The sequence below is a fragment of the Echeneis naucrates genome, chromosome 22 (genome assembly GCF_900963305.1).
Source record: "Echeneis naucrates chromosome 22, fEcheNa1.1, whole genome shotgun sequence".
NCBI lineage: Eukaryota > Metazoa > Chordata > Actinopteri > Carangiformes > Echeneidae > Echeneis > Echeneis naucrates.
Genome location: NC_042532.1, coordinates 5,520,941 through 5,546,301, shown reverse-complemented (window position 1 = coordinate 5,546,301; position 25,361 = coordinate 5,520,941). Strand labels below are relative to the sequence as shown.

The window sequence follows — 25,361 nt, the reverse complement described above, 5'->3', positions numbered from 1 at the left end:
GCAACACGGTGGAAAATATGACCATGCTATGAGAAAGAGGGCCCTCCACAGAATCAGTATGTTTTATAGTGTCCTTCAGCATCCAGAAACTGGCCTGGTGGACTTCACTCTCAGCAGGAGACAGTGTAGACCACGGCGTGTGATCCATGTTCAGCACATACACTAGTGCTAGGCCACAATGGATTGATTCTGCATGTCATTTGAACAAAATTTAGAAAGGGCTCTCCAGGATTATTAACTGCTTATTCTGTTTAGTTATAAAATGCATGATAACAAATAATATTTCAAAAGGATCTCAGTTCTTTACATTCTCACCTTTAGCTGTGGAAAAATAATGTTATAACATGTAATTTGAAAATTGTCATTTAAAATTGTTAACAAATACGTTGGAATGACAATTTTAAGCAGTGAAATAATTATATTTATGGATTTTTTAAAGTAATTATGAGAGAAATTCAACAAAAGTTTAAAGGTTTTATTAACACAGAAAATATAAATATGTATTTACAGATTCAAGAAAAGCTTCAGTTAAATTCATTATTGCATGAGACGGCCTTTTTATGCCACACTTTTTTTTCTTTTTTTTTTTTTACACACACAACTGTGGTATTACCAATTTACTCAAGATTATATGGGAGGATATGTTGGTGTTTCAATGACAGCGCAATGGGTTGATCATGAGAAGGCAGATTGCTTCTATGTGTGTGTCTGGTCTATTCATGACCTCAGACACCGCTGCTCTGCTATAAGCAGGTCTTAGGTCTGAATGCACATGGCACAGACAAACCAGTGGATAAAAATAATTAATAAGAGGCTTCTGACAGCTCAGGCAAGGACACTTAGAGAATAAGCCCTCAACACAGGAGGGTACAGTCAGTGAATCAGAGAAACTCTACTTCGCAATCACCAATGAATTCCAGTACTAAGTGATTTTTTTTTTTTTTAATTTTAATTGATTTTACCATTAATCCACTATGTTTTAACAATTATTTCACTGTTTCAAGTATAATCACAGAGACAAAATGTGATGCATAAAGTAAAAAATCTGCAAAAAAATCATCTCAGGTTAGTGTTTAAGTAAATTTTCTGAGGCAAAAAATTCTCTCTCTCTCTATAAATATATATATATATATATCCAGAGAGAGAGAGAATAGGAGCTTTGGATCTGATGACATCCCTACAGGAGTATTCATACAGATTGAAAGGCAAAAACTATCTACCTCCATTCAACTTTGTGAATGAATTCCTGCATCACATCCAGATGAACAAACTAAAATGAGCTGAGCACTGTCCCAGTCAGCTCCACAGATAATTAAACAACATATTCTATGTGGCATATGTTTGCACAATGTACATAAATCTTACACTCACAGATGAGACTAGTGCCGCCACTTATATAACACAGCCCTTTCAATGTATCCCTGAACTGTGTACTAATATCTCTTTATAAAATAACTTAGAAAAATAATATTATTAATCTATACATTTAAGTAAATTAAGGTTTTGCCAGATAGAAATTTGTAATGGTCAGAGGTGTGACATGGTCAGGTTTCAGGAGGGAAGAGGAGAAGGGACTCTGTTGGTGTCTGGGGTATTGAGAGGAGGCTCAGGTTCAAGCTCAAAGCTGATGTTTACAAATGATGCTCTGGATGCCTCCGGCTGCTCCACAGTAGCAGGACGAGAAGCATCCTGCTCACTTCTCCGCTGCTCTGCAATCCGCTGTTCTGCCTCTTCAGCCAGACGGTTTTCCTCCTCTTCCTCTTCCTCCTACAGGAAAACAGTGTGTAACGTTGATATTTGAGGGTGACATATGAAGCTCAAGGCTGTGTGTGTGTGCATGTGTATATTCATCATACCTCTTTCTTCATACGATAGTACTCATCAATTGCATACTGATACTTAGGAGAAGTGATGCCAAAAAGAGAGGCCAGTCTCTCTCCCATGTAGTCACACACTACAAGAAAGCCACACATATATTCAATACTAGAAATACAGTACATTCTCTGAGGTTTCAGTATTTACTCTGACTAGGGAAAAAAAACTGATTCTTGGTAACCTGAAAGTCAGATCTTATACTACTTTACCTGAGATGGTGGAGGTGGCCATTCTCCACATTTGGAACCAGAAATATGGACCCCATGTCAACTTAGCCTAAAATATATATGTTTGAAGAGAAACATCACAATTAGAGCACACACATGCACCAAAGACTACAAGAACAAATTTGGCATGATGACATCATAAGCATTGATAAAAAGTCTTAAAAGCACAGGGCAATACTGGGAATGGACTCTAATGCACAGAATTTACTCTCCTGACATGAGATGTAATTAGGCTAGGTGGAGATGTGGACAGACAAATAAGGTCCCTGGTCGGGCAATAAAATCTCTAGGTCACCAGACCATCACTAGGAAAACACATTAACTGAGGCTCTGACAGTATGGCTACAATTCATAACACATATGGACTCATATTTGGTTAAATATTCTGAGAAGTAATTACATATTTTATCGTACACAATGTCTTAATGCCTTAAACCGTATTCATAGTAGGTAACGCTGATTTACTTAGAATTTTTGAGGAGTTTTAACTTTTAAGAAGAATGAATGAAGTGGTCAACCATTTACGTTTAGAGAATTTGAGAACACAAGCCGTGTTTCTCCACAGAGCCTGAGGATAACATTTCTGTCATGCCAACACCATCCACAGGACTGGTCTAATGACCGACGCTGTTTCAAAGTCTCTGATACCTTGATGATTTCAGTAAAATTGCTGACGCGAACATTTTGAGCTCAGCCTACCGGATCTACAGTGACGACATCTTTCTTAAGATGATCCTCTTCCTCCTCTTCATCAGTGCTATACTCCTCCATGGTCTCTCCGCTGGCAAAGTAAATGGTCCTTCGGGGAACCTTGACTCTTCCCCGGCCTCCCGATGAGTCCCCCATCTCCACACTCTCAAAATCTGTTGTCCCGCCATGGCTCTGCCAGTCAGAGACATCATATCCAAAATATCATCATGTGATTGTTTCTGAATATTTGCTGTGTTTGGAATTATTTATAAAGAGTGTAACAGACTTGCATGCACCCTCCTTCACTATGATGGCGAACCGGACAGGAAGCAGTAACAGATAAAACCCAACTTTCTGTAATAAGTAACCAATCGTGTGGCAATAATTCAATTTTCAAATAGTAGCGTAGCTAAATATAGAGGTTAAAAAGCTAAGTGGCGCTCAAGTTTCTGACAGATCATTAAATATAACACAAACAGCGGTTCGTTTTATAGTTAGCTCACTTTAGCTAACGTTACTTTGTGTTTGTTGACTGTTAGCTAGCTCCTCAGCTAAGGAAGTAATTAGCTCATATCCAAGCAAGTCTTAGTCTTATGGTTCACAAACACAAAAAGTGACGAAAGTTGTGACTTGTTGACAAACCTTTTCAGTTTCCATAGTTTGTCCCAGGGAAACGTTGACACTGGTTAAATACAACGACAGATCTGCCATCTCCGTCAGTTACTCCAACCAACCAACATCCGTTTGGCTGAGTTCTGCCTATCCCGCTTCCTGCTAGATTTCAAAATAAAAGGTTTTCAAGTAGCGAAGGCCAAATGACACTAACGTTTATCAAACACGTTATATTAAATGATAGAAGGAGGGGATTCAAACTGTAAACATCAGTCAGCGAAGCTGGATTTTACACGCACTAGAAACAGAGGTATAATGAAATGACACTTTTGTCACAAAGAGACGCGTTTTTATTGACCTGGGATTGTGGTACTCCGTTCTGAATGAGTTACATCTCCTCCCAACAAATGCACAATAATTACTAACATCAATTTACCTAAATCTATCAATTTATAACACATCCAGTGACCATAAATGAGGTGTTTGTTTTTAATAGTTATAGTTGATAAGTCCTTAGCGGACATAGCGAACGTACATCACAGTTTTAATTCGACTCGGTTAACCGGAAGCCGTGTGTTTCCTGTTGCAGCTTCACAGTCAGGATTCCTCTCTCTACTGTTTTGGTCCTGTCGACCCCAAACACGAAAATGACAGCGAGGAAGTCTGGCTCACGACTGGAGACCGAGATAGAGCGGTGCCGGTCAGAGGCGCAATGGGACAAGATACCGGAGTTAGTACGACAGCTATCCGCCAAACTCATATCAAACGGTAAGAAATGTGCGTGTTTCCCTGTTCGTCCATTCGCCACGGCAGGGCCTGCTCCTTGCTCCCAGTCCTCGGTACTTCCTGTCAGCGGCAGCCGGTGCTGGGATTTTACCAATACCGGTTTCTGCTGACTGCCGGTTAGCTAACAAATGTGTCATGTGTGTTTTACCACTTTGCTACTTTTGGACAGCCTGTTCTGAACATACAGTTACTTTAATCTTTGAGGAAGAAAGAACTCTGACAATTGGTTCCTGTGTTGTGACAGCTCCGCTCATTCCGGTTCACTCAGATCTCCACACAACTGGGACAGTAAAAAATAAATACATCTGCCATTCGGTTAATGGTCTCTTTGTTTGAGTTGTGTGACAAGCGCAAGACATTTTCACTCACCAACAACACGCAACAGTAAAGACATTTAAAAGTGAAAGAACTGAAAGAAGCTTCTGCACACTTCTGCACGGGTGACGTTAGCCAGTACTACCATACACATTTTGTTTCAGTTGAGATTTTATTCAGCTAAAACATCCTTTGCATAATTTAAGAATCCCGGATTAGCCCGAAGAGTCAACTTTTTTGTTTTATACTCAGTATAAGCGCCAGGACGATCTCATGTTTGCCATAAACATCGGAACATCTAAAGTTGGCTGATTTCTAAATGGTGGTTTCGGAGCTAGCTGTGTAGCTATCTATGTAGCTGTGTAGCACTATCGCGTGCTAACGATGCTGAACGGTGACCTGTACAGCTGACAGTACGGTATATCAGAAGGTAAACATCTGCTAGAATCACTGTCACACTTGAGTTCACCTCTGACCATTGTACCTCCCCTCATTCATTCTCATTTTCAAGTGATTTCGAGCGTCGTGCTTCCTGACTGAGGCGGATTTTCTGATACAGCCACAACATTAAAATAGAAAGAATTGATTGTCCAGCTCTGTCAAATATCACAACCTTTTCCAACTGGAGATGCTGCACTTTTCCTCTTCAGTTATATATGTTGTCGCCAGCAGCCCAGAAAGGCTGCTAATAGTGGCTAATGTAGTTCATTACTTATTTCTGTTATTAAGTCTTTTGCACGATATCTGTATTTCAATGTAATGCAACCATTAATAATGTGACCCAGTGGCAGAACGCCAATTGCTGGGAGATTACGATTGAAAGTAAGAGTCTGATATCAGCTTCTTCTTTTCTTTTTTTTTTTTGGATGGTGTGATTTCTTGTTTGTTTTTTGTTGTTGTTGTTGCTTGGTGTGGCGGTTGAACAAATACGGCCAAGGAGTCTAATTTTGTCTAATTTTCAAATTTTAAATTTGTGATTTGTGGGAGGGTGAAGGAAACTTCCATTTCCAAAGCGTTTATTGAATGAAAGTTTCTAGTTAACAAATATACCAATCAACACCATCTATTATCATGGCAAGATGCTTGGATATGAGATCATTCCATGGAGTAAAACAGAATCCAAACATACATGAAAAATAATTCATTTAAAATCAGTGATTTTACTATCCGACCTATGAAAAAGCATGATCACCTGCTATTTGTCTAAATGTGCAGGATATGAATTTATCTGTAGATTTCCGACTAATGAAAAGCACTGGGCTTGTGGAATGTCAAGCGGATTGTACTTTTGCGTATGAGAGTTATAAGCTGTGGTCACTGACTGGGATCAGTTGAGAGTTCTTAGTAACCTGATTACTGATTGCTTCACCATTCAAACTCAACCCAAACTCGTGTCAAGTACTGTATTAATGAATTTTGACTTAATACTTAATTGGCTGTAGATAGTCCTTGAAACCTTATACATTAACACCAGACTGACCATATATTGCCCTCAGATTTACTATAGATTACTTCATTGGTTGATGGTTTTAAATTTGCAGACTGAATGTAGATTTTCTCTGAATTGACCATACTATTTTTTTATCTCATGACCCTTAAAGTGATATAGAGGTGATCATGGAGGACAGATTTGTGCTGTGCCATCATTTCTTCATAGAATTATATTTTCTATATATGTATATGTGAGTAGATGACCTTGGGGAACTCCTGCTGGGAGAATGTAAACTTCAGACATACCTGAAGGAGAATCCCATCAAACAGGGAGCCAGTCCCAGGGGCCCTCGACCTAAATTGGTGGAGGTCAGGAAACACCTCACTGCTGCTCTGGACAGAGGAAACCTCAAGGTAACTATTGATTAACATGGATCACAAATTAAGATAGCGACAATATGTATACATTTATCAGAAATGAACATTAGTTTTAATATAATAAGAAACGTCTCTCTTCCAAAGGCTGACTACATCCAAGAAGCTAGCCTGTTGATGGCTAAACTCTGCTATGTGGAGGGAGAATACAGGGATGCTTTAGGTAAACCCCCCCCCCCACTACCCGGTTATCACTAATCAATTAAAATATATTTTATTTTATTATTCAGTAATGCTTTTGATACATTCACAGATCACTATAACAGGGTTAATCTGGATGACATGCAGCTGGTGGGGGCTCCGGTTTATAGACTTTCTATGATAGCAGAGGCCTATGCTACAAAAGGTACACACACACACACACACACACACACACACACACACACAGATGGATAGACAGTTCAGACTTCAGTCTGCTTAAGTCTCTGCAGTACCACTTCCCCCCAGCTGGTGACAGTACAGTGTCACTGCTGACCACCAGCAGTGGGATAATTGAAGGAGTTATATGAATAATTGCACTGGCATCTCCTGTATGCTTAGTTGGCCAATTTCTTTTATTCTCATTTTATTATTTGGCCTATGAGTTGTCTCTGAACCAGAAAATAATTCAGCCATGAAACTGACAGCTATTGCTCCTGTTATTCATGCTTGATTTGTATGAAATGTGCTGACCACAAAATATTTGTTATATTTTAAGAGCCAAAGTACATTGATTTGAAAATGACATCAGGACAAAAACCACAATACAAACCTGTCATTGTATATACCAAAACTTTGACTAAACTGTATTACAATAACAATTAGCTCAAAACCTTTGTTATTTTCTTGTCACCCTTATGTAAAGATACAATGATCAAATAATTTTTTTTGCTTCCAGTTCCCATACATACCCAACTTTGGATCAGCTGATTCCAATACTGATACTGGAGCTGTTTTTTTTTTTTTTTTTTTAGGCTGATGATGATTTTAATTCATTGCTGTCGGTATGAAGTGTTAGGTTAGACGAAATTGAACTGAACTATAAAATACTCCTCGATTAAAAAATGTGATCTGCGGGTTAAGTTGGCTTTTCATACAAGCACCCGTAGGTGTGAAAATTAGTATGGAAATGACTTTGAATCTAATAGATTGAACAGTTTAGTCAAGGGCCTATCAATGCATTATGGAGTCCAAGTACATTTCTGTAAACGAGTTCAATGAGTAACAATGGGTAACATTGCATTATTGCATAGTTAGAACTCTAAAACACATTAGATTTTAGGATGTGGGTTGGTTTGGGAGACAGTGATCAGTCTATTTACCAATGACATTGGTCCTTGATACAGATTTGGAATTATATCATCCCCAGCTCTACCTTGCTGACTCATTTTCTGTCTCCCTTCAGGTTTGTGTCTAGAGAAGGTCCCAGCCAGCTCTCCCTCTCTGTCCAATAAGAACACGGGGTCTCCATCATCCAATAGGAGCACAACAGAGAGAGAGCAAGAAATCATCACCTGCTATGAGAAGTCTGGAGACATCGCTCTTCTCTATCTGCAGGAGGCTGAGAAGGTGTGTGTGTGTGTGTGTGTGTGTGTGCGCGCACGCACATTTGTGCATTTTTGTGTGTGTGTTTGAGCGCGTGAAATACCTGACATACATGATTTAAGGATTTTCTCTGAGTGTCATACAAGTGTTCACAAAATATCTGGTTAGCACCTGGACTCCCAAGTGTTATGTCACAGTATCACTGTGGGTGCGTGACGAATATTGTACTGACAGTGTGCAGTTCGACTAATGCATTACCACCTATGACAGCCAACTGGCAAGCACATCTCTTCCTCTTTATTTGGAGACTGTCTACTGGGACACAGACTGAGCTGGCAAGCAACATTAAGCTGCAGTAAAAGGCTGCATGATACAACTCAAACGATATTATTATACATAGAATCAGAAGTACAGAGAGGCAAAAACAACTCAAGATTATTTAAACAAATAATTAAAAATATACTAAAATTATAAAGAACGTAATGAAGAGTTAGGTAAAAGAATTTTAAATATGTTAATATGCTATGTCTAGCTTTAGTTTTTTTTTTTTTTTTTTTTTTTTTTTTTCATGAGTAGTTCATCTGCTGATTCTTTCCTTGTTTGTTTTATCATTCTTTTGATCTGTAAGAGATGATGAAATACCAGTTATCACTCATGAAAACCAAGCTTTTGCATTAATACCACATGGACATAGAATTGCAGATGTGTCTATGCAATGTTCTATAAATTATTTAATGTTGTTTAGTTGGTCCCATGTGTTATTTATTTGTGTACCTGTTCAGGCGTTATCAGCAGGGATCCAGAACCGCAGCCCAAAGCCCGGCCCAACAGCCCCAGACCAGGAGCTGGGCTACTTCTTGGAGACAGGCCTGCAGAGAGCCCACGTCATCCATTTTAAGAATGGGTAAGACAGAAACTGTTGGTAGATAGATGCATATAAAAGGCAAGGGGTAAAAAGAGGTAATGGAGAGAAAGAAATATGAGAGAATTTCCTGTTACTTCAGAACAACAAAACTATTTCAATTGTGTTTACGCTGCTCTTAAAGTTTGAACTCTATTCTAGTTAAGAAAGGGTGTCAGCTTCCCAAACAGATAGCAGGAACAATCTTTTGTAGGCTCTTTCCACCCACTTTACAGTGATTGTATAACAAAGCTGTTGACAGGTGGTTGAAAGGAGAAAAGTGTGAACACAGTTAAGTAACATACACAGCGCAGTTGAAAGTATTTCCCATTCTGCTGTTGGTTTTAATACAGCGGGACTCTAAGCAGCTGAAAACATCTTGCACTATAAGAAATACTTTATAGTGGACTTAATGAAATCTCCAGGTTTCCAGATAAACTCCAGTTTGGGGCTACTGTGCATGTTCATTCCTGTTTCTGCTTATTCAAATGAAATTCCGGCATGAGGTAAAAATACTTCCTCATAAAGCAAGTAATCCATTCAAATTGAGAAGATGAGGAACATTAAGTTAACTGACCTCATCCCAAACAGAAAAAACTCTGCTCTAATTTGTGTGAAATATTTACAAAATTTGAACTTAAGAGAACAGAGACATGAAATGTGTGAATGTTGATGTAGCAGATATAGTCTGCTTAGTATAACAGCATCACAGTCAGACAGGCTTCTGCTATGTCATCTTGGAAAATGCCACAATTAGGATGCAAAGAAACATCTGCTACCGATGCCCTAAAATAGTCACTGACTAACACACAGAATGCTTAAATGTTTTGGATGTAATTTGGAGTTATCCTCCTGTTTCCTCACTATATTGCTATAGTAACCTCACACAAGGTGTGGGCCGGTTTCGGGAGATTCTTCGGGCTGTTGAGACCAGAACCACCCAGAACCTGCGCATGGTGAGATATGAGTTAGCGGTTACCTTGTCATTATGGTTATAAATGACCAGATTTCCTCAAATAGTGGCCTAATATATTTACACAAACACACTCAGAAAGCCTCTGTTAGATATCTCCAACTGGTCATATTTTGTTGAGAAGCCATGCTATGATTCCTTTATATTTTACACTAACTTGAATTGAACCTTGAACCCTATTTATGCTGATGAAGTTACTGCACTCTAAACACAAGCCAAACACTAGATGAATTAGCATTTCAAATTAAAAGCTGTAAAAATGTGTTGCACAAATGGGTACACAAAGAACAATTACACTTGATGAATAGTAAATATACAACAAAATTAACTGGTAAACAAAGATTCACAATCAAGGGTGAGGGTTAGTAAACATAACGAACATATAAATAATATTTTAGTTTATTATGAAGACAAGATCAGTATTTCTCTTTTTAAACATCACAGTTATTCTGCATACAAGTATTTCACAACACCTTTAATGGCGACCCAGCTTATAAGTTTACTCACCTCAAATGACTCATTCGGTTTCCTGAAAGAAATAGTGTAATGTTTTGGAAATCTCCACTACTCATCTATTGGACACAGGAATGCCTTTGTTTTTAATAAATGTGTTTTTACATCTTTTATTACAGATTGAATAGCCTCTTCTGACTCATCTGTTAGAAGCAGTTAGCATAAACATTAACATTTCTTTCAATGGCACTACTAATACTTAATTTTTAGTTATTTGTTTTTGTATGTTAAGACAGAAGACTCGAGATTACAGTCTGTACTCTACTCTACTAAGAATTAATATGACTGTTTCTCAGTATATTAGAAGTGAAGTAAGCCCAAAGTAAACAGATTGCTGCAATGTGGGTAACAGAGCGTATTTGCCAAATGTGTGTGTATGTGTGTGCATGCAGACCATCGCCAGGCAGCTTGCAGAGATTTTGCTCAGAGGTATGTGTGAACAGAGTTACTGGTCCCCTCTGGAAGACCCGCCTACAGTGTCGCCATTGGACGATCCCACGCGGCAAGGACACACTCACAGCAAGAATTACAGTCTAAGCCGACGCCCACGAGTGTACTCAGGGGAAAAGTAAGTGATAATTTGTGTTAACTGATGCTAAACTTGGAGAATCAAGGAAATTTGCCAGCATGGTTCTAAAATTAAATCTATTGCCAATGTAATTTTTCTCCAGTACCTCTCTCAATCTTCTCCCTGTCACTTCTCCCTCCATTTTTCTCTCTCTCTTTCAGTCTGTTTTGCCCTCAGGAGAATACAGAAGAAGCTTTGTTGCTGCTGCTCATCAGTGAGTCCATGGTGAGACACAAACCCCCAGTGGAAAATATTTGACAGTCCTCTCTGAAATAGAGGATCCTACACGAGGTCAGTGCTGGTACAACAGCTATAAACGAATATCTCCCTTTGTGTGTGTTTCAGGCGAACCGTGATGCTGTCCTGAGCAGAATCCCTGAACACAATAATGATCGTATCATCAGCCTACAGTCTGCCTCTGTGGTGTACGACCTGCTGACTATAGCCCTCGGCAGGAGGGGGCAGTACGAGATGCTGTCAGAGGTGAGTAATACCTCTGTAGGCTGCACGGTCACAGTCTTAGTGGTTGTGAAGTATGTTAAAGACCCCACATACCCACAGAACACCCCTTTCCTAAACACATCAGTGTATGATATACATGATGATATTTATAGTTAATAACCTTACTGAAATGCGTTCCATTCCATGTCTGTACAGTGTTTGGAGAGAGCCATGAAGTTTGCCTTTGAGGAGTTTCATTTGTGGTATCAGCTCGCTTTGTCACTGATGGCAGCTGGCAAATCAGCTCGTGCTGTTAAGGTCCTTAAGGAGTGTATTCGTCTGAAGCCTGACGATCCCACCATCCCACTGCTGGCTGTCAAACTGTGCATCGGTCCCCTGCACTGGGTAAGGATCATCCTACAGGCAGAAACTCAAACACTGTTATTTGCCAAAGGATCTTAATGTTTTCAGAGACTTTTAGTGAGGTTTTTTCAGCCAACAATTCATATTTACACAAGGTAATATTTGTTTTCTTCAATCATCCACCAAATCTCTTCCCTTCTTTGTCTATTTCTATCTCATTACATGTTGTCTACCACAACAATCCAGCTGGATGAGGGCGAGTGCTTTGGAAAGATGGTGATTGACATGGGGGAGAAAGCTGCTGAGTTCAGAGCCAAAGGTTACCTGGCCATTGGGCTGGTTTACAGCCTCAAAGCCACAGATGGTAAATAACGTTTTTGGCTGTGTGTATATGCTTCAACATCGCTAACTAGTAAGAAAGAGTGTCTCCTCTTGAAAAAAGTCCACATCTATATGTCTATGAAGATTCTCATTCATCCAGGTCATTGTTCTCTGTCTCCAATTGATTCGTACTGGTCAGTTGAAACCAATATTTTCACAGGTACTTTTTGGTGAACACACCCACAGAGGTTAAACATCTGGGTTCTTCTCTACTGCCTTGGTCAGATTAGTGCGGACTAGTAAATAAATTAACATGAACTGATGAAGCCCCTTGGACAAGAGGCGAAATGTCTTCAACGTCTTCTTAGACAAACACAAGTCCAGTTGCCTACGAATCATTTGGAGCCACATCCATAGTATATATCCCGTGGGCATCCCATGGTTGCAACATTTTACCACACTTCACTCCAAAAAAGGCTAAACAGTCTTAACATAGATGTGTACATCTGCGTCTGTTATTGTTATTCTGTTATTCCCCTCACATAGCTATTACTTACTAGCAGACTTGACTAGCTGTGTTTGAGCAGATTCCAAGTTCTGCTTTTCCCTGCATCCTTCAATGAAACGTTAGGTACCTAGCCAATAATAATAGAATCCAAACCATTAATCTTTATCTAATATTGTGAAGGTTCTTATGACTTGAATCTTAGGATAGTAAGTAAGGCCTTCAAAATAAGATGAAGATTAGAAATAAGAGAAACTCGCTCGTAAATTGGGTGTGGGGTTTTTTGTTTTTTTTTTTGTTTTTTTTTATGAATGTGGACAGCATGAACAGCCCAACAAGTAGAATCACACTTGTTTACTTCAGACAATGCATGTTTCCCTTTTTGATTCAGATATGACTTCAGAGACTATTGTATCTCATGAATAAGTCCGGAGGTATTGCTGTATAATTTAGTTTCTGTCCCTGTATGTTTGTCTACTCAGCATCCTTGCGGAGCACACAGGAGGACTACCAGAGGAAAGCTCTGGGAGCCTTCCAGAGGTTTGGACTGAACTATGTCTGCTTTCCCTTATATTTCCCCACAAGGGTGTTTTTTTTTTCCTTTTGTCTGGACCAAAATCATTCTCTCTCTCTCTCCTCTTTCACTTTGCAGAGCTCAGAGTCTGTCTCCTACTGACCACCTAGCTGCCTTCTACCTGGCATTGCAGCTTGCTGTATCCAGACAGGTAACACAATATATTATAATCACAGTATAAATTGGGGGTCCAAGTGACTGCTAGGAAAAAGTCAAGGAATATGAGGGAATTACAAAACTGTCATTCCACTTTTTTTTTATCCCAACTGTAAAGCTGTAGTCTGTATATATGTGTGTGTGTGTGTGTGTGTAGATCCCAGAGGCCCTAGGTTATGTTCGACAGGCATTGCAGCTTCAAGGGGATGATGTTCACTCCCTTCATCTGCTGGCACTGCTGCTCTCTGCTCAGAAACATTATCACGATGCTCTCAATATCATAGAGATGGCCCTGTCTGAGTACCCAGAGAACTTCAAGTAAGATTCCCAAGCAATGCACAACACTGCATTTAACCTCCTAAGACCCTGCATCCTCATATGAGGACATTACATTTTGGGCTGTTTTTGCCATTATACTTAATTTTGCTAACTATGATCAGTGTAAAATCAAAATGGGCAACATACATGGCAAATGAAAGCTTGGGTCTCTGGAGGTTAAAGCCCACACTATGTGTCTTTGCTTTTGTTTCACTAAACTTCACATCAAATCCCTGGGTGTTACAGTGTGTACTATGTCTGCAGTCTGTTGTATACCAAGGTGAAACTGGAGTCAATGTGTCGAGGACCAGAGGAAGCTCTTCTCACTTGTAAACACATGCTGCAAATTTGGAAGAGCTTTTACAACCTTACCAACCCCAGGTACATGAGCATATACATTAACACACTCTTCTCAGTTGCTGGCAGCTTGTTTCCCCGCTCCTAATTCATCAAAGGATGTCCCACCATTGCAACTTATAGAATTATCTTATAAACTTCAGTCTCCTCTAGTAATCAAGTGCGAAATGGTTGCTAGGAAACATCTGTTGTCGTCTGACTCGCTTGCTGAAGGTATAATCCTGTCGTTGCGCGTTCATGCCATACTGTATTCGCTTCCATTTCCATTCCCACTTCAAACTCTCCTTTGCGTAAAGCTTGTGGTGCAAATGACAGGGTGTGTATATAATTTTCCTATTATAACAACTGAATAAAAACTGTTGCTGTTTCAGGCACATGGATCAAAAGGGTTGTACTTGATCTCTTAATTAATCATTCCAATATTTTGGGTGTAGCATTCACTAAACCAATCAGAGTGCCATTTCCCATTCCCTTTTAAAAGCCAGGTGCATGGTGCACCTTCACAAATTAGCAAGATAATAACGCTTTGTCAGTTAGCTTTTATTTATTAAAGCTCCACTTTGTAAACACTTATGGTAATATATAAACAGCCCCTGGTCCTGTCTGACCACAATAAAGCTTCTCCTCTTACAGACAGGCACTAAGGAAACAAAAGGAATGTAGGGAAAACATATTTGTATGTTGGTTTTGGAGACAAAGATTGCTTAGTAACACTGGCAATGCAAAAACACTGGAGCCCAGTCATTTGTTTCTCTGTCCGTGCCCTTGTGTGTGTTTGTGGCAGTGATTCAGGGCGTGGCAGCAGTCTGTTGGACAGAGCCATCGCAGACAGACGACAGCTCAACGCTATGACTCTGCCTGACTTCAGTGACCCTGAGACTGGTATGCAATAAATGCACACGCACACACACACATACATACATACACACAGACAATGTTTTCCCTTCACATCGCCCCAGTGAGGCAAGTCTAATAGTACTCAGTGTTTCCCAGAAATTCACACACGCAATTAATTTTTCTTATCTAATATTGTCCTTTCTATCAAGCCATTGTAAGAGATTGCAAGGTATAAATGAAATCAAGAGTGCAATACATCACCCTCTCTGTTTTTAAATTGATTGTTTCTAATGCATAACCTCAGATATCACGTAAAAATGTCTGTTTCTCGCCCATTCTACTTTTGCTATGGTTTTTGGTAAAATATTGCTTTGGCAACAATATTTTAATTTAGATATTTTTTGGTTCTGTTTGACAAGTTGCTACTTTATCTAGGATGTGATTTTAGAAGTAATGTTTCTAATCAGCATATGCAGATTGAGAACCAGTGAGTGTATTTTCTTTCCTTTCTTCGTTCCTTAATTAATTTCACTTATCGCTGTTTTATTTCCTTTGTTTTAGCCTCACGTTCTTCCTCCTCTCACTCTGGCTCTGAACTGGCCTCCCCCATGTACCCATCCACTATTTTCACCTTCTCGTCCTCACTGTCATCCCCGTCCTCCCCCATCTCCCCATCCACTATTTCCACTTTCTCGTCCCCACTGTCATCCCCTTACTCCCCGTCCTCCACTGTCTTCATCTTCCAGCCTCCTCCTCTCCCACCAAACAGGAACCGTCCCTCTTCTCCCCATTCTCTGCCTCCTTATACCCCTCCTCTTACTCCTGCATCCACCAAGACCAGGACTCAGTCCTTTTGCAGCCATGTCACTCACCAACGGCTCTCCTCCAACTGTAATCTGCCTTCATGTTTGCTCATCTTGTAGCATGGTGTGGAGAGTGACCTAAAAAAAAAAAACACAGTTTTTGAGCAGATTGGATGGTTGGTTAATTCGCACATTTAATAATGCGTTAATTCCTCATATGCTCTTGCTCCAGTGCTCTGTGCTAAGCACTATGTTGATTAGTTTGCCATCAATATCCAAAGTGGAAGAGCAGCTGGTCCCTGTAGGGTCAGACTTCAGCGGCTGATAAATGAACTCATTATAGATGGTGTAGGCTGTGTCATTGTCAAAACGATTAGACTTCATCCACGAGAAGCATCTTCATTAAACGTTGGTCCACATGAAAATAGGAAGTTGGGGGATGAATTAGACATTAGGGGTGTGGAGGGGAGTCAGCTGGTGGCTGATGAAAACATTGGGATGAAGAACCTTGGACATCATGGAGGTGTTGATGCTAATGTGGAGAAAGGAGGTCTGAAAGAATAAGAATATACACAGACAGATCTTGGGTCGGATTTGGTGACGTCAGGATTGTTAGTGGAGGGATTTGGAAAAGGGAAATGATGGAGAAAATTCAGGGGAAATCCAACATTGGCTTATCAAGGAACAAGGTGGAAGAGATGTTCCCTATTGAGCTTTTGCCAGAGTTTCATTACTACGTTTACTTAGAAGTATTGGCTGCTGTGCAATCATTTTACAGGCAAACTTCACTTGGTCTGCCCCATCACCTTCTATGGAAAAGCTAAAATTGAAACCAGGCTCATGGCCTGTTGTCCTGTTTTAACAAAGTCCTCTGTAAATGAGTCAACATTGGTATTTGTTACTTGGACAGTGTATGATCTATGGATGTAGAAAACAACACTTCTTTGTCATTAACACAGCTAGTAACTGGTTTCATAACCCCGTTTGTACCCCATGACTCTGATTCTCTCTGTCTTTACATTCATCACCTGAACACCTGCTGCTGTCTTATGAAAACAATGTTAGGCTGTCCTTTCTCTCTTCATCTCTTAGAGTCCATAGACAAGTCCATACATGCGACATAAAAACATGTAGCAAGCTTTGGCTTCTCAGTTAAATATTTGTTATTTGGATCAATTCTTTGTTGAAGTTTGTTGACAAAAATAAAAATGTAGCGCTTCACCAGGCTTATCCCTAAAGCCTGAGGGGAATTGCCTGTTGTAAAAACTGGAACAATGGTCAGAGCAGTGCCAGGAATCTGAGTCCAGCCCCGCACATATTTCAGTTGCCAGTTCTTTTTCTAATCGCGACACCAGGTCATCTCGTCTTAGCATGGAGCACTAGGATGGCCTGTGTGTTATACTGATCAACCTGCGAAGTTTTCTCATCACTACAAGAATGAGATGACCAATCAGCTGATGGCCCAAAAACATACTGCGATCCTGTCCAATCAGACAGCCTTTTGTCTGTCTGACCAGAGAAGGTCAATCAGTTGAGTAAACCTCACAAGCATGTGCAACAAGTTAGAAACTAAGCTGACTAATCCTGGAGCGTTACCTATATCTCACAGTCACACGTAGTGCTCAGACCTGCCCTAAACCAAAGCATGTTTGCGTGTCTGTATTTGGATGTTTTGGGTGTGAATCGGAATGCGGTTTAGCCATGATGGAGCTGCTGCAATTGCTTAGCATCGTTGTTATTCACTCACAGTCTCAGTCTAAGGTGAACTGTCTGATCGGAGCCACACACACACACACACACACACACACACACATTCACGTTCACATTCAAACACATAGTCACAGTTGAAGCAGCTGGGATTTAGAGATCAAGTGTGTTGATTTTCACAGATCACAGATCTATTGTCTCTTTACATCTATCTGCTTTTTGGTCTTTTGTTTCTGTTACAATTTGACATCTTCCTCCTACTATTTGTTTGTATGAGGATTTCTCATTTCAGCCAACATGAATTTGTTTTGTCCCATTTCCAAGCTTATGGTGTCTCTCTCTTGTTGCCATCTCTTTCGCTATTGATGTTTGTACTGTAAAACAATAATGCGTACTTGGTTTCATCATTTCAAATAAGAGGCCAGATTTCCAGAATATTGTTTTCCTCAGTTATGTTATTGAAAAGTATAAATATAAACCTGTTCATTTATGGGTGATATAACAGAGAGTTTTCTGTGGAGATATATATTGGGACAGGATGGTACAGCCCATCCTTGAAAAGATTTACTCTGCATAAAAAGTTAAGTACTATTAACGGCTGTTTCTAAAAGCTTCTGTGAAGTTCTCTATGTTCTCCTCTACACTGCTCCTCAGTGGAGAAAGTGTTTTTCTCCCTCATAATGAGTTGGATATTTCTTCTCTCTCTTCCTCTCTCATTAACAATCGTCTCTGTTTTTTCCATCCTTCCGTTTTTTTCAAGGCGGTCTTCAGGACGCTAACACTCTTGGTTTTTCCTCCATGTTTTCTGTTTGTAAGTAGCCATCTAACCTCCATCTGAACTTTCTCCATCCATTGTTCTGTTCATCCTTTTGGTCCCTGTTGACCTTTCATCCTACTGACCAGATTCAGATATATGTGTGATTTCTGAGCAAAGGAAACATGAATATCCTCCGCTTTTACTTGATGTCTCGCAAACCATTTTCCAGGAAGTTGAACAGGTATTTATCCTGTCAGTGGTACAGTGTATTAAAGGAATGCGTTGATTGCAGTAGATCCCTCTAAAACATTTTTATGCATAACTTATATTTGCATTTAGTCAGATTAAATTAAATTACATATAATTTTTTTCTCTTGGCACTTGAATAAGCTGTACGTGGTCAACATGTGATGGTGCAATGACTTCTCACATTTTTCCTGTAAATCAATGTATTCCTTTAATTTAATCCTCCTTTAATTTCTTTAATTGAACGGATTTAGTTAATGCGTTTCCATGTGAAAATGTGAACATTTAAGCCACAAACGACCTCAGGAAAGTCCGTCAGAAGTTGCATCAGTACATTTAAAACAAAAGTTTTCTACTGCCTTGAGATTTATTTAACAATTTACTTCTACAAATTTGCAACTGATGGATTGACTAAAACATAGAGAGCAGCACTACTTTCTTTTACTGTCTTTGAAATGTAGTTATCACTGAGCATAACATTTTACTTAGGAGTCTATGTATTGCAGGAAACGATTTGTACAAGGCAGATAGATGGCGAAATGATGACGAACATCATATCAGCAGTGAATTTAAAACAAAAAAAATAAAAAATTTAATCAATAGCTCATTGTGATAATGTTATTGGGCACAATACATGTTGTCTTGTTTCAGTATACATCTCTAAATGTGCTGTACTTGGCTGGGCTGCTGCATGCTGGCATATAATACACTGCTTCTTACAGCCTGCTCCTCAAACAATGAAAAAAGGATGCGTCTATCTCACACAACATGAACACACTAATAGTTGAGAGGACACTCAACTATTAGTGTGTTTATGTTGTGTGAGATAGACGCATCCTTTTTTCATTTCCCTACATCCACTTATCAGCAAAACTATTGTTCTCTCTTCAATATGCACATACAGAAAGAGAGGGAGCCTCAGCTATTCTCTTTTTATTTGTCTCACTCATCTTGTACACACAGCGTAGTGAATGGAGTTAAAAGGCTTTGGGAGAACAGGATACGGGAAGAGGACAGGAGGTCTTTCCTTCACCAGATTAAAGCCTTTGCCGTGACCACCAATCAGTTCTAATTAAGCCCAGGCTACAAAGGGATATAATCATGTTTCTAATCCCTTTAGGTTATAATTGATGCAACACTTTAATACAACAAAAGAAGCCCAAAACAAAATGTCTACTACGTGGTGATGCAGCAATTCCCTCCCATCAGTCCTCTTTTGAGACATTAATGGCATGAGGACCTAAATGAAATTGTATGTTTGATGAGGAAATATATTTTTAGCAGTTAAAACGGCAAACAGATTCCTACACTTGAGCAGAGTGAATTAATTCTGTTTTTATTCAGTTATGTCTATGAATCTGGGAGATTTTTATTTATTTATTTATTTATTTTCTTCAACATTTACCTCAAAACGTGTATGAAAATATGGCATCCCACCCTCTCAGAAAATATCCCACCTCTCTCTCAAATATCTCTAAGCTACTTGAAAATCTGGTGACCCTCAGCACCATATTAAGCCACATTCAGGCCAAACAGTGACTCCTTGGAGCATGCTTCTGTGCCGCTCATGCACAGATATAGATTCTGCTGCTGTGGAGGTTCCTGCGGATGATTTCAGGTATATGTAACATTTGAAGGATGTAAATATATGGAAAACGCTATGCAAGTTCACAACCCAGGGAACGTCTTATTTTCCCAGCTCTGCCCTGTGCATCTGCAGTCCGACACTGACGCCTTTTTCGCATCACTGTAATGAACTGATGTAGAGATGAAACATCACGGACATTTCTTTCAGTTACTAATCAGCAGAGTGATGTGGTGTTTATGCATGGTAGTGCCGAAATTAATTCATTTTGACCTGGTTAATCCAGGGCTTTAACACTGTGTGCTGCAGCGTGTGGATTGTTGTGGACTGGCTTTAGTGCAGGAGAAGGAAACTGTGTGCCAATGTGGACCCAGAGCCTTGAGCTTTTTTGCTGCAACCAAACACTCCAGATGAACTGGGCACTCTGTTCCTCTGAGTGACGAAGAGGAGCTGTGATTTCCACAACTTTTCTCCTGAAGTTGTGGAAATCTGTGAAATCTGCTGTCACGTTTGGTTGACTTCAAACCCTGCATTGTGGCACATGGCTGCCTAACACTGCTGTAGTGCTAAATCAGTACCTCCAGGAGACTTTGTGAATGGTGCTTGATAATGGATTCTGCCCCTCCAGGTTCGGTGCACGCTACCTCTATAGCAGCCAGTCGGGTAGAGCAGGCTCTGTCGGAGGTAGCCTCCTCCCTGCAGAGTAGTGCCCCCAAGCATGGACCCCTCCACCCCTGGATGACCCTAGCTCAGATCTGGCTACATGCAGGTATGAACGCGAACATTCACAGTACACACGCAAAGATAAAAACAGAGGAGCTAAGGTTGTTTTTAAAGTTTGTTGAAACAAAAAGAGATATGATTTTGATCACACACATTAAGTCACTATGTGTTCTAAAGTTAATATTCAGTAGGCGGCTGGGTCACTGGGTGCTAAAAGAAAAGTTTCTAAATCCTGTTGATGCCATTTCTCTAATCTGTTCACTTTTATCTGACTGAGTTGGATGTGATAAGGGTAACAATAACAACGTACACACAAACTGTTACATCCTGTACGATCATGTCTGAAGCTGATTCCCAATGAGCCAACAAGGAGGTAATGTCAGTGATATTTTCAGTCCATTTAATTGGAAGAATGTGTGTGGGTTTTTGGGTTTTTCTTTTCTGTCTGTGTGTGTGTTTTGTTATGTTTTAGAATTTAGAATATATAAAAGCCTCCCACAACACTGAGCTTGTAGCACTGAAAACAAACAGTCTGGCAGTAACTTGCAGGATTACATCCGTTTGAGGGGTCTCTGCAATCAGACCAGATAAAATGTTCCTTCTGAGTTCACTGGAACCCTGAGTCGTTTTTTTCTCAGCACTAGGAACAAATGGAAGGAGAGTATGCATAAACAGCTGCAGGCAACACACACACACACGCACGCGCGCGCACACACACACACACAGGTTGTTTGTCCTCCTGTTTATCTCTCCAGCTGCTTCCTGTCTGAGGTGATCATTTCCAGCCTGGCGACACAACTAATATAATCATCCAATTGCAGCAGAGACAGGCAGACAGTTCAGACTAGTTTCATTCGCCTGCCTCGTTCTCTGTTTGGATAATTTTGTACACTCAACATCTTAGGAGACCTTGTTGCTGAAAATGTCTTTCCTATTGACGCTATTTGAGGTTGAGAAGTGAACTAATTCTTTCTTGCTGCTGTGCTGCTCATATTTTCTGCTTCTTCCTTTGTATTTTTAATTATGTTCACCATTAATCATTTTCCTTTCTGTGTGTAGCTCGTAAACTGTTTTACTTCTGCAAATGCTGCTAATGTCTAGACTATTATTAAATATTTAACTGTGGTTCTACTCTTCAGCTTGAGAGGTTAGAGTGTTACTTGTTTTTAGGTGGTGCAACATGATGCATCAATATTTATGGGAAATGCACTCTTAATTTTAGGACATTGACGCTGCCAGTCATGCTTTGCAGTGTCTCCCATTAATTACAATAAGCAAAATGTTAACTTGAAGACAGCTGTTGGACACCTTGTGCTACAACGTATTCAACTGGTTGCACTTTAATTTGCAATGTCCCTCCCTGTCTGTGTTTCTCTGACAGCTGAGGTGTATATCAGCATGTCCAAACCTGCAGAGGCCTCGGCCTGCACGCAAGAAGCAGCCAACCTGTTCCCCACATCCCACAATGTGCTGTACATGAAGGGGCAGATAGCTGAGCTGAGGGGCAATATAGACGAGGCAAAGCGCTGGTATGAAGAGGCCCTGTCCATCAACCCAACCCACGTCAAGACCATGCAGAGACTGGTAATGCATCTAACACACACACACACACATACATGGAGTGACATTGTCCCTCTTCTCTGGACAACATGCTGCACAGCACATCTCCCTCTTTCGTTCTCTCACCTCACCTGGAATTTTGACTGTAGACATCTCTCACATTATTGGTCTGTGCGGCTGTATGTTTTTATTTTCACCGACCATCACTGTATTGATTAGCCCTGGAGCCAGTATTCATCCGGCTATCGTGAGCCTCTGGCTGCACGTCCAACGTGGTTTGCATTTGACGAATATGAATCATGCTGTGTGAAAATGTATCTCACTTTGTAGGCCTCTCAGTAAACTCATTGAGTTCTCTTCAACCCTTCGCCCTCGGAGGGGTTTTGTTAAACACTCTTCTGCTCACTGACTCATCCCTTTTCTGAAGAAGTGGCTTCCTACTAAAACTTTGAGATGAAAACCGATGTTCGCACAGGCTCGCATTTATACAAATGATGGGAGGTGAGCTCAATGGACAAATTTCCCAGCAGGCTTTTACTCCATAGCTTTTTGGGAATTAATCAAATGAAATAAATGGTGTGCATATTATTTTATATTATAACATAATATAATAATATAACATGCAGTTTGTAAGGTCAGTAAAGATATGAACTATTTCTGTGACAGATACTGTGGTGTACCTGCTGTACAATGGACAGTACACAACTGTATGGGTTTTCATATCAGTTATTATGTTTTTAGTTCTTGTAAAAAAAAAAAAAAAATCTATCCTTTTATCATTTACACACCTCCGTCTTTTTGTGACTTGCGACCCTTTATGCCAGATGAAGGCTATCCACTCCATGTCGGCATGTAGAAGAAGATCACACAACCCTCAGAGAGCCGAGCTACACGCGTACTGCATCACCACGCTCCGACATCCCAAATTGGAATGAATGGCCTTTTATAAAAAGTTCTTATAAGGCCCTGCAGGTTCATATCAGTCTGCTACACGGCATTCATACCAATTTTCATTAATAGACTTTCAGATATTCATTCATTCATTCATTAAAATTCATAAATACCCAACATGACCTGGAATATATGAATAAGAGGGACATAAAATGAAAATAAGTCAATTTGTCCATATTTCTTCGAACACCAACCTAAAAAATAGGAATATTTTTTGGCAGTTTGGATTTATTCCCCTCAGTTGTTCTGAGCCGTTTCGTGGAAAACAGACTTTACTTTACTATGCTTATACGTCTGTGATGTTGTTTTTTTTATACACATGACGAAAGACAGAGATATGTGCCCGTATCCATGGTGACAGGTGTTTCTTTCTTAGAGCAGAATGAAGGTCTCCCTTAGCTTACCTGTCTATATACTTCAAATCCACTGTTCCTGAAGGGTACATCTGACAGAGAGGAGGGCAGTCCTTAAATTTTCTTCCTCTCGTTCTTCATTGTCCTTTTTTATTTCTTGTCTTCGTGTCCACCAATTCACAGGGTCTAATTCTCCACCAACTCCAGCGCTACAGTCTGTCTGAAAAAGTCCTGAGGGACGCTGTACAGGTCAACAGGTATGTGTCCGTGCGTGTCCCGGTATACTTGATGTTCTGTTTTAAAGCAATAACTACTTTTTTCCTCTTCTGTTCCTGATTTCTACTTTCTACTTATATCACCTCTCTCCTGTCCTGCTCTCCTCAGTACGGCCCATGATGTGTGGAACAGTCTGGGTGAGGTGTTACAGGCTCAGGGAAACGCTGCAGCTGCCACTGAGTGTTTCCTCACCGCCTTGGAGCTTGAGGCCAGCAGCCCCATTCTGCCCTTCACCATCATACCCAGAGCTCTATGAGACACACACAGTGTAGCCTCACTGCTCTAGTACAGTGGCACAAACGATGAACCTGCAAGCAGCACACACAGCATGCCTGCATGCGACCTACACACATCCACACAAGGTTTTACTGTCACACTCATGAACGGACACACACGCGCACACAAAATAGTTCATATAAACATCTATGCGCCCCCCCTGTCCACCTATCTTTCCCACAATGCCTTGCTGTGGCTCTGACCCTTGAACATGGGTGTTTGTGAGCACAGGGGTCTGTGTGCTGATACCGTGCATGTTCGTGTCAATCTGCACTTTTTATGTGCCTGTTTGTGTCTGTGCACGTCCACCCATTTCTGTGAATGTGTGCCAACATGATGCCTGTGCATATTTGTGTCTGGTTGTATGTGTTTTGTAGTATGCCGTGTGAGTTTGTTATTTTGTCTTGTTCAAGATGTAAATAAGAATTGAGTCATTACTCTGTTGTTACTAGCATTCAGAAGTCTTAAGAGTGCATTTTGTTTACATGTTGTCAAGTACCAAAACTCATACACAGTTTCATTTTCCGTTCACGCACAGAGTAAGTCTAGTAAATTGTACAGAAATGTTATGAGGAGGTAAACAGTTTTTTTTATTGTTTCCTTTTGAAGCCAAATATTATTGATAATCTTATTCACGCAAACACACACACGTGAGAGAGAACAGGCTCAGGACAGTCAGATCTTTGAGAACCTTAGACAGACACGATCACTGTATAATCAATGAATCAATCAGTATAGTCTAAATGCCAAAACACAGGCTGCATTGACACACACAAGAAATTAGATTTTAATATCAAATGTTCAGTGCACTGTATTTCTATGGAGTTTAAATTTGAAGCACCTGTAACCTCATGTTTGTCACAACCGTTAATTTTCCATGATTTTTGCTGATTTTTCTTGTATGTACACTTTCATTCAGTTTCACCATGGGAATCATTGACAATAAGGGGTGAATGCACACTTTCTTTGCTTTCGTGCTCAGAGTAAGATGAGAAGATGAGTTTCACCTACGTGGCTGCACTATAAACAAAAAGCTGGAGCCAGTAGCTGTTAGTTGAGCATAAAGACTGGACACAGGGTGGAATGGTTAGCCCAGCTGTATCTGATCTCATCTGAGGGGGCACACAGTGTAATACTGTTTCCCTGTTATTGCTAAAAAAAAAAAAAAAAAGCTATTTCCAGAATTGCTGTGTTTTTAATGTGCCACCCCATCAACTGTTACAGAAGTCAGCATTTCATGTGAACTTTTACATTTACATTTTTAAAAATGTGTGATTATCAATGGGAGAAACCTGTAACACAAACAAAATCGGATTTCCTGTTGTGTGTAAATGCACCCACAGTGATTGTTGTTGTCTTTGTGCCCTGTCACAGTTATGTTAAATAATTAAGCCAGATGAAT

At 40.1% G+C, this 25,361-nt stretch overlaps 2 protein-coding genes across 4 annotated transcripts; one reads left to right on the top strand and one right to left on the bottom strand.

The window, feature by feature from the left end:
• Positions 1 to 537: 537 nt before the first annotated feature.
• Positions 538 to 3,566, bottom strand: fam177a1 (family with sequence similarity 177 member A1). The gene is made up of 5 exons (XM_029493448.1): positions 3,435 to 3,566; positions 2,802 to 2,984; positions 2,085 to 2,151; positions 1,857 to 1,954; positions 538 to 1,767 (listed from the first exon to the last, which is right to left on the bottom strand). The coding sequence occupies exons 1-5, from the start codon at positions 3,501 to 3,503 to the stop codon at positions 1,552 to 1,554; spliced, it is 633 nt and encodes a 210-aa protein (XP_029349308.1). The 5' UTR covers positions 3,504 to 3,566; the 3' UTR covers positions 538 to 1,551.
• A 432-nt stretch (positions 3,567 to 3,998) lies between these two features.
• On the top strand, positions 3,999 to 25,177 carry ttc7b (tetratricopeptide repeat domain 7B). Of its 3 annotated transcripts, XM_029493445.1 has the most exons (22): positions 3,999 to 4,172; positions 6,196 to 6,350; positions 6,459 to 6,534; positions 6,625 to 6,717; positions 7,756 to 7,919; positions 8,678 to 8,799; positions 9,674 to 9,752; positions 10,675 to 10,850; positions 11,012 to 11,075; positions 11,196 to 11,333; positions 11,508 to 11,696; positions 11,901 to 12,018; positions 12,963 to 13,020; positions 13,133 to 13,205; positions 13,368 to 13,528; positions 13,793 to 13,909; positions 14,670 to 14,767; positions 17,993 to 18,043; positions 20,449 to 20,589; positions 21,925 to 22,127; positions 23,591 to 23,664; positions 23,792 to 25,177. In XM_029493445.1, exons 1-22 carry the CDS (start codon positions 4,052 to 4,054, stop codon positions 23,937 to 23,939), a joined length of 2,619 nt encoding a protein of 872 aa, XP_029349305.1. In that variant the 5' UTR covers positions 3,999 to 4,051; the 3' UTR covers positions 23,940 to 25,177. The 3 variants fall into 3 exon arrangements, with proteins under 3 accessions (XP_029349305.1, XP_029349306.1, XP_029349307.1); XM_029493446.1 differs by lacking the exon at positions 17,993 to 18,043; XM_029493447.1 differs by lacking the exon at positions 17,993 to 18,043 and having other exon boundaries at positions 7,756 to 7,929; positions 8,688 to 8,799.
• Positions 25,178 to 25,361: the final 184 nt, after the last annotated feature.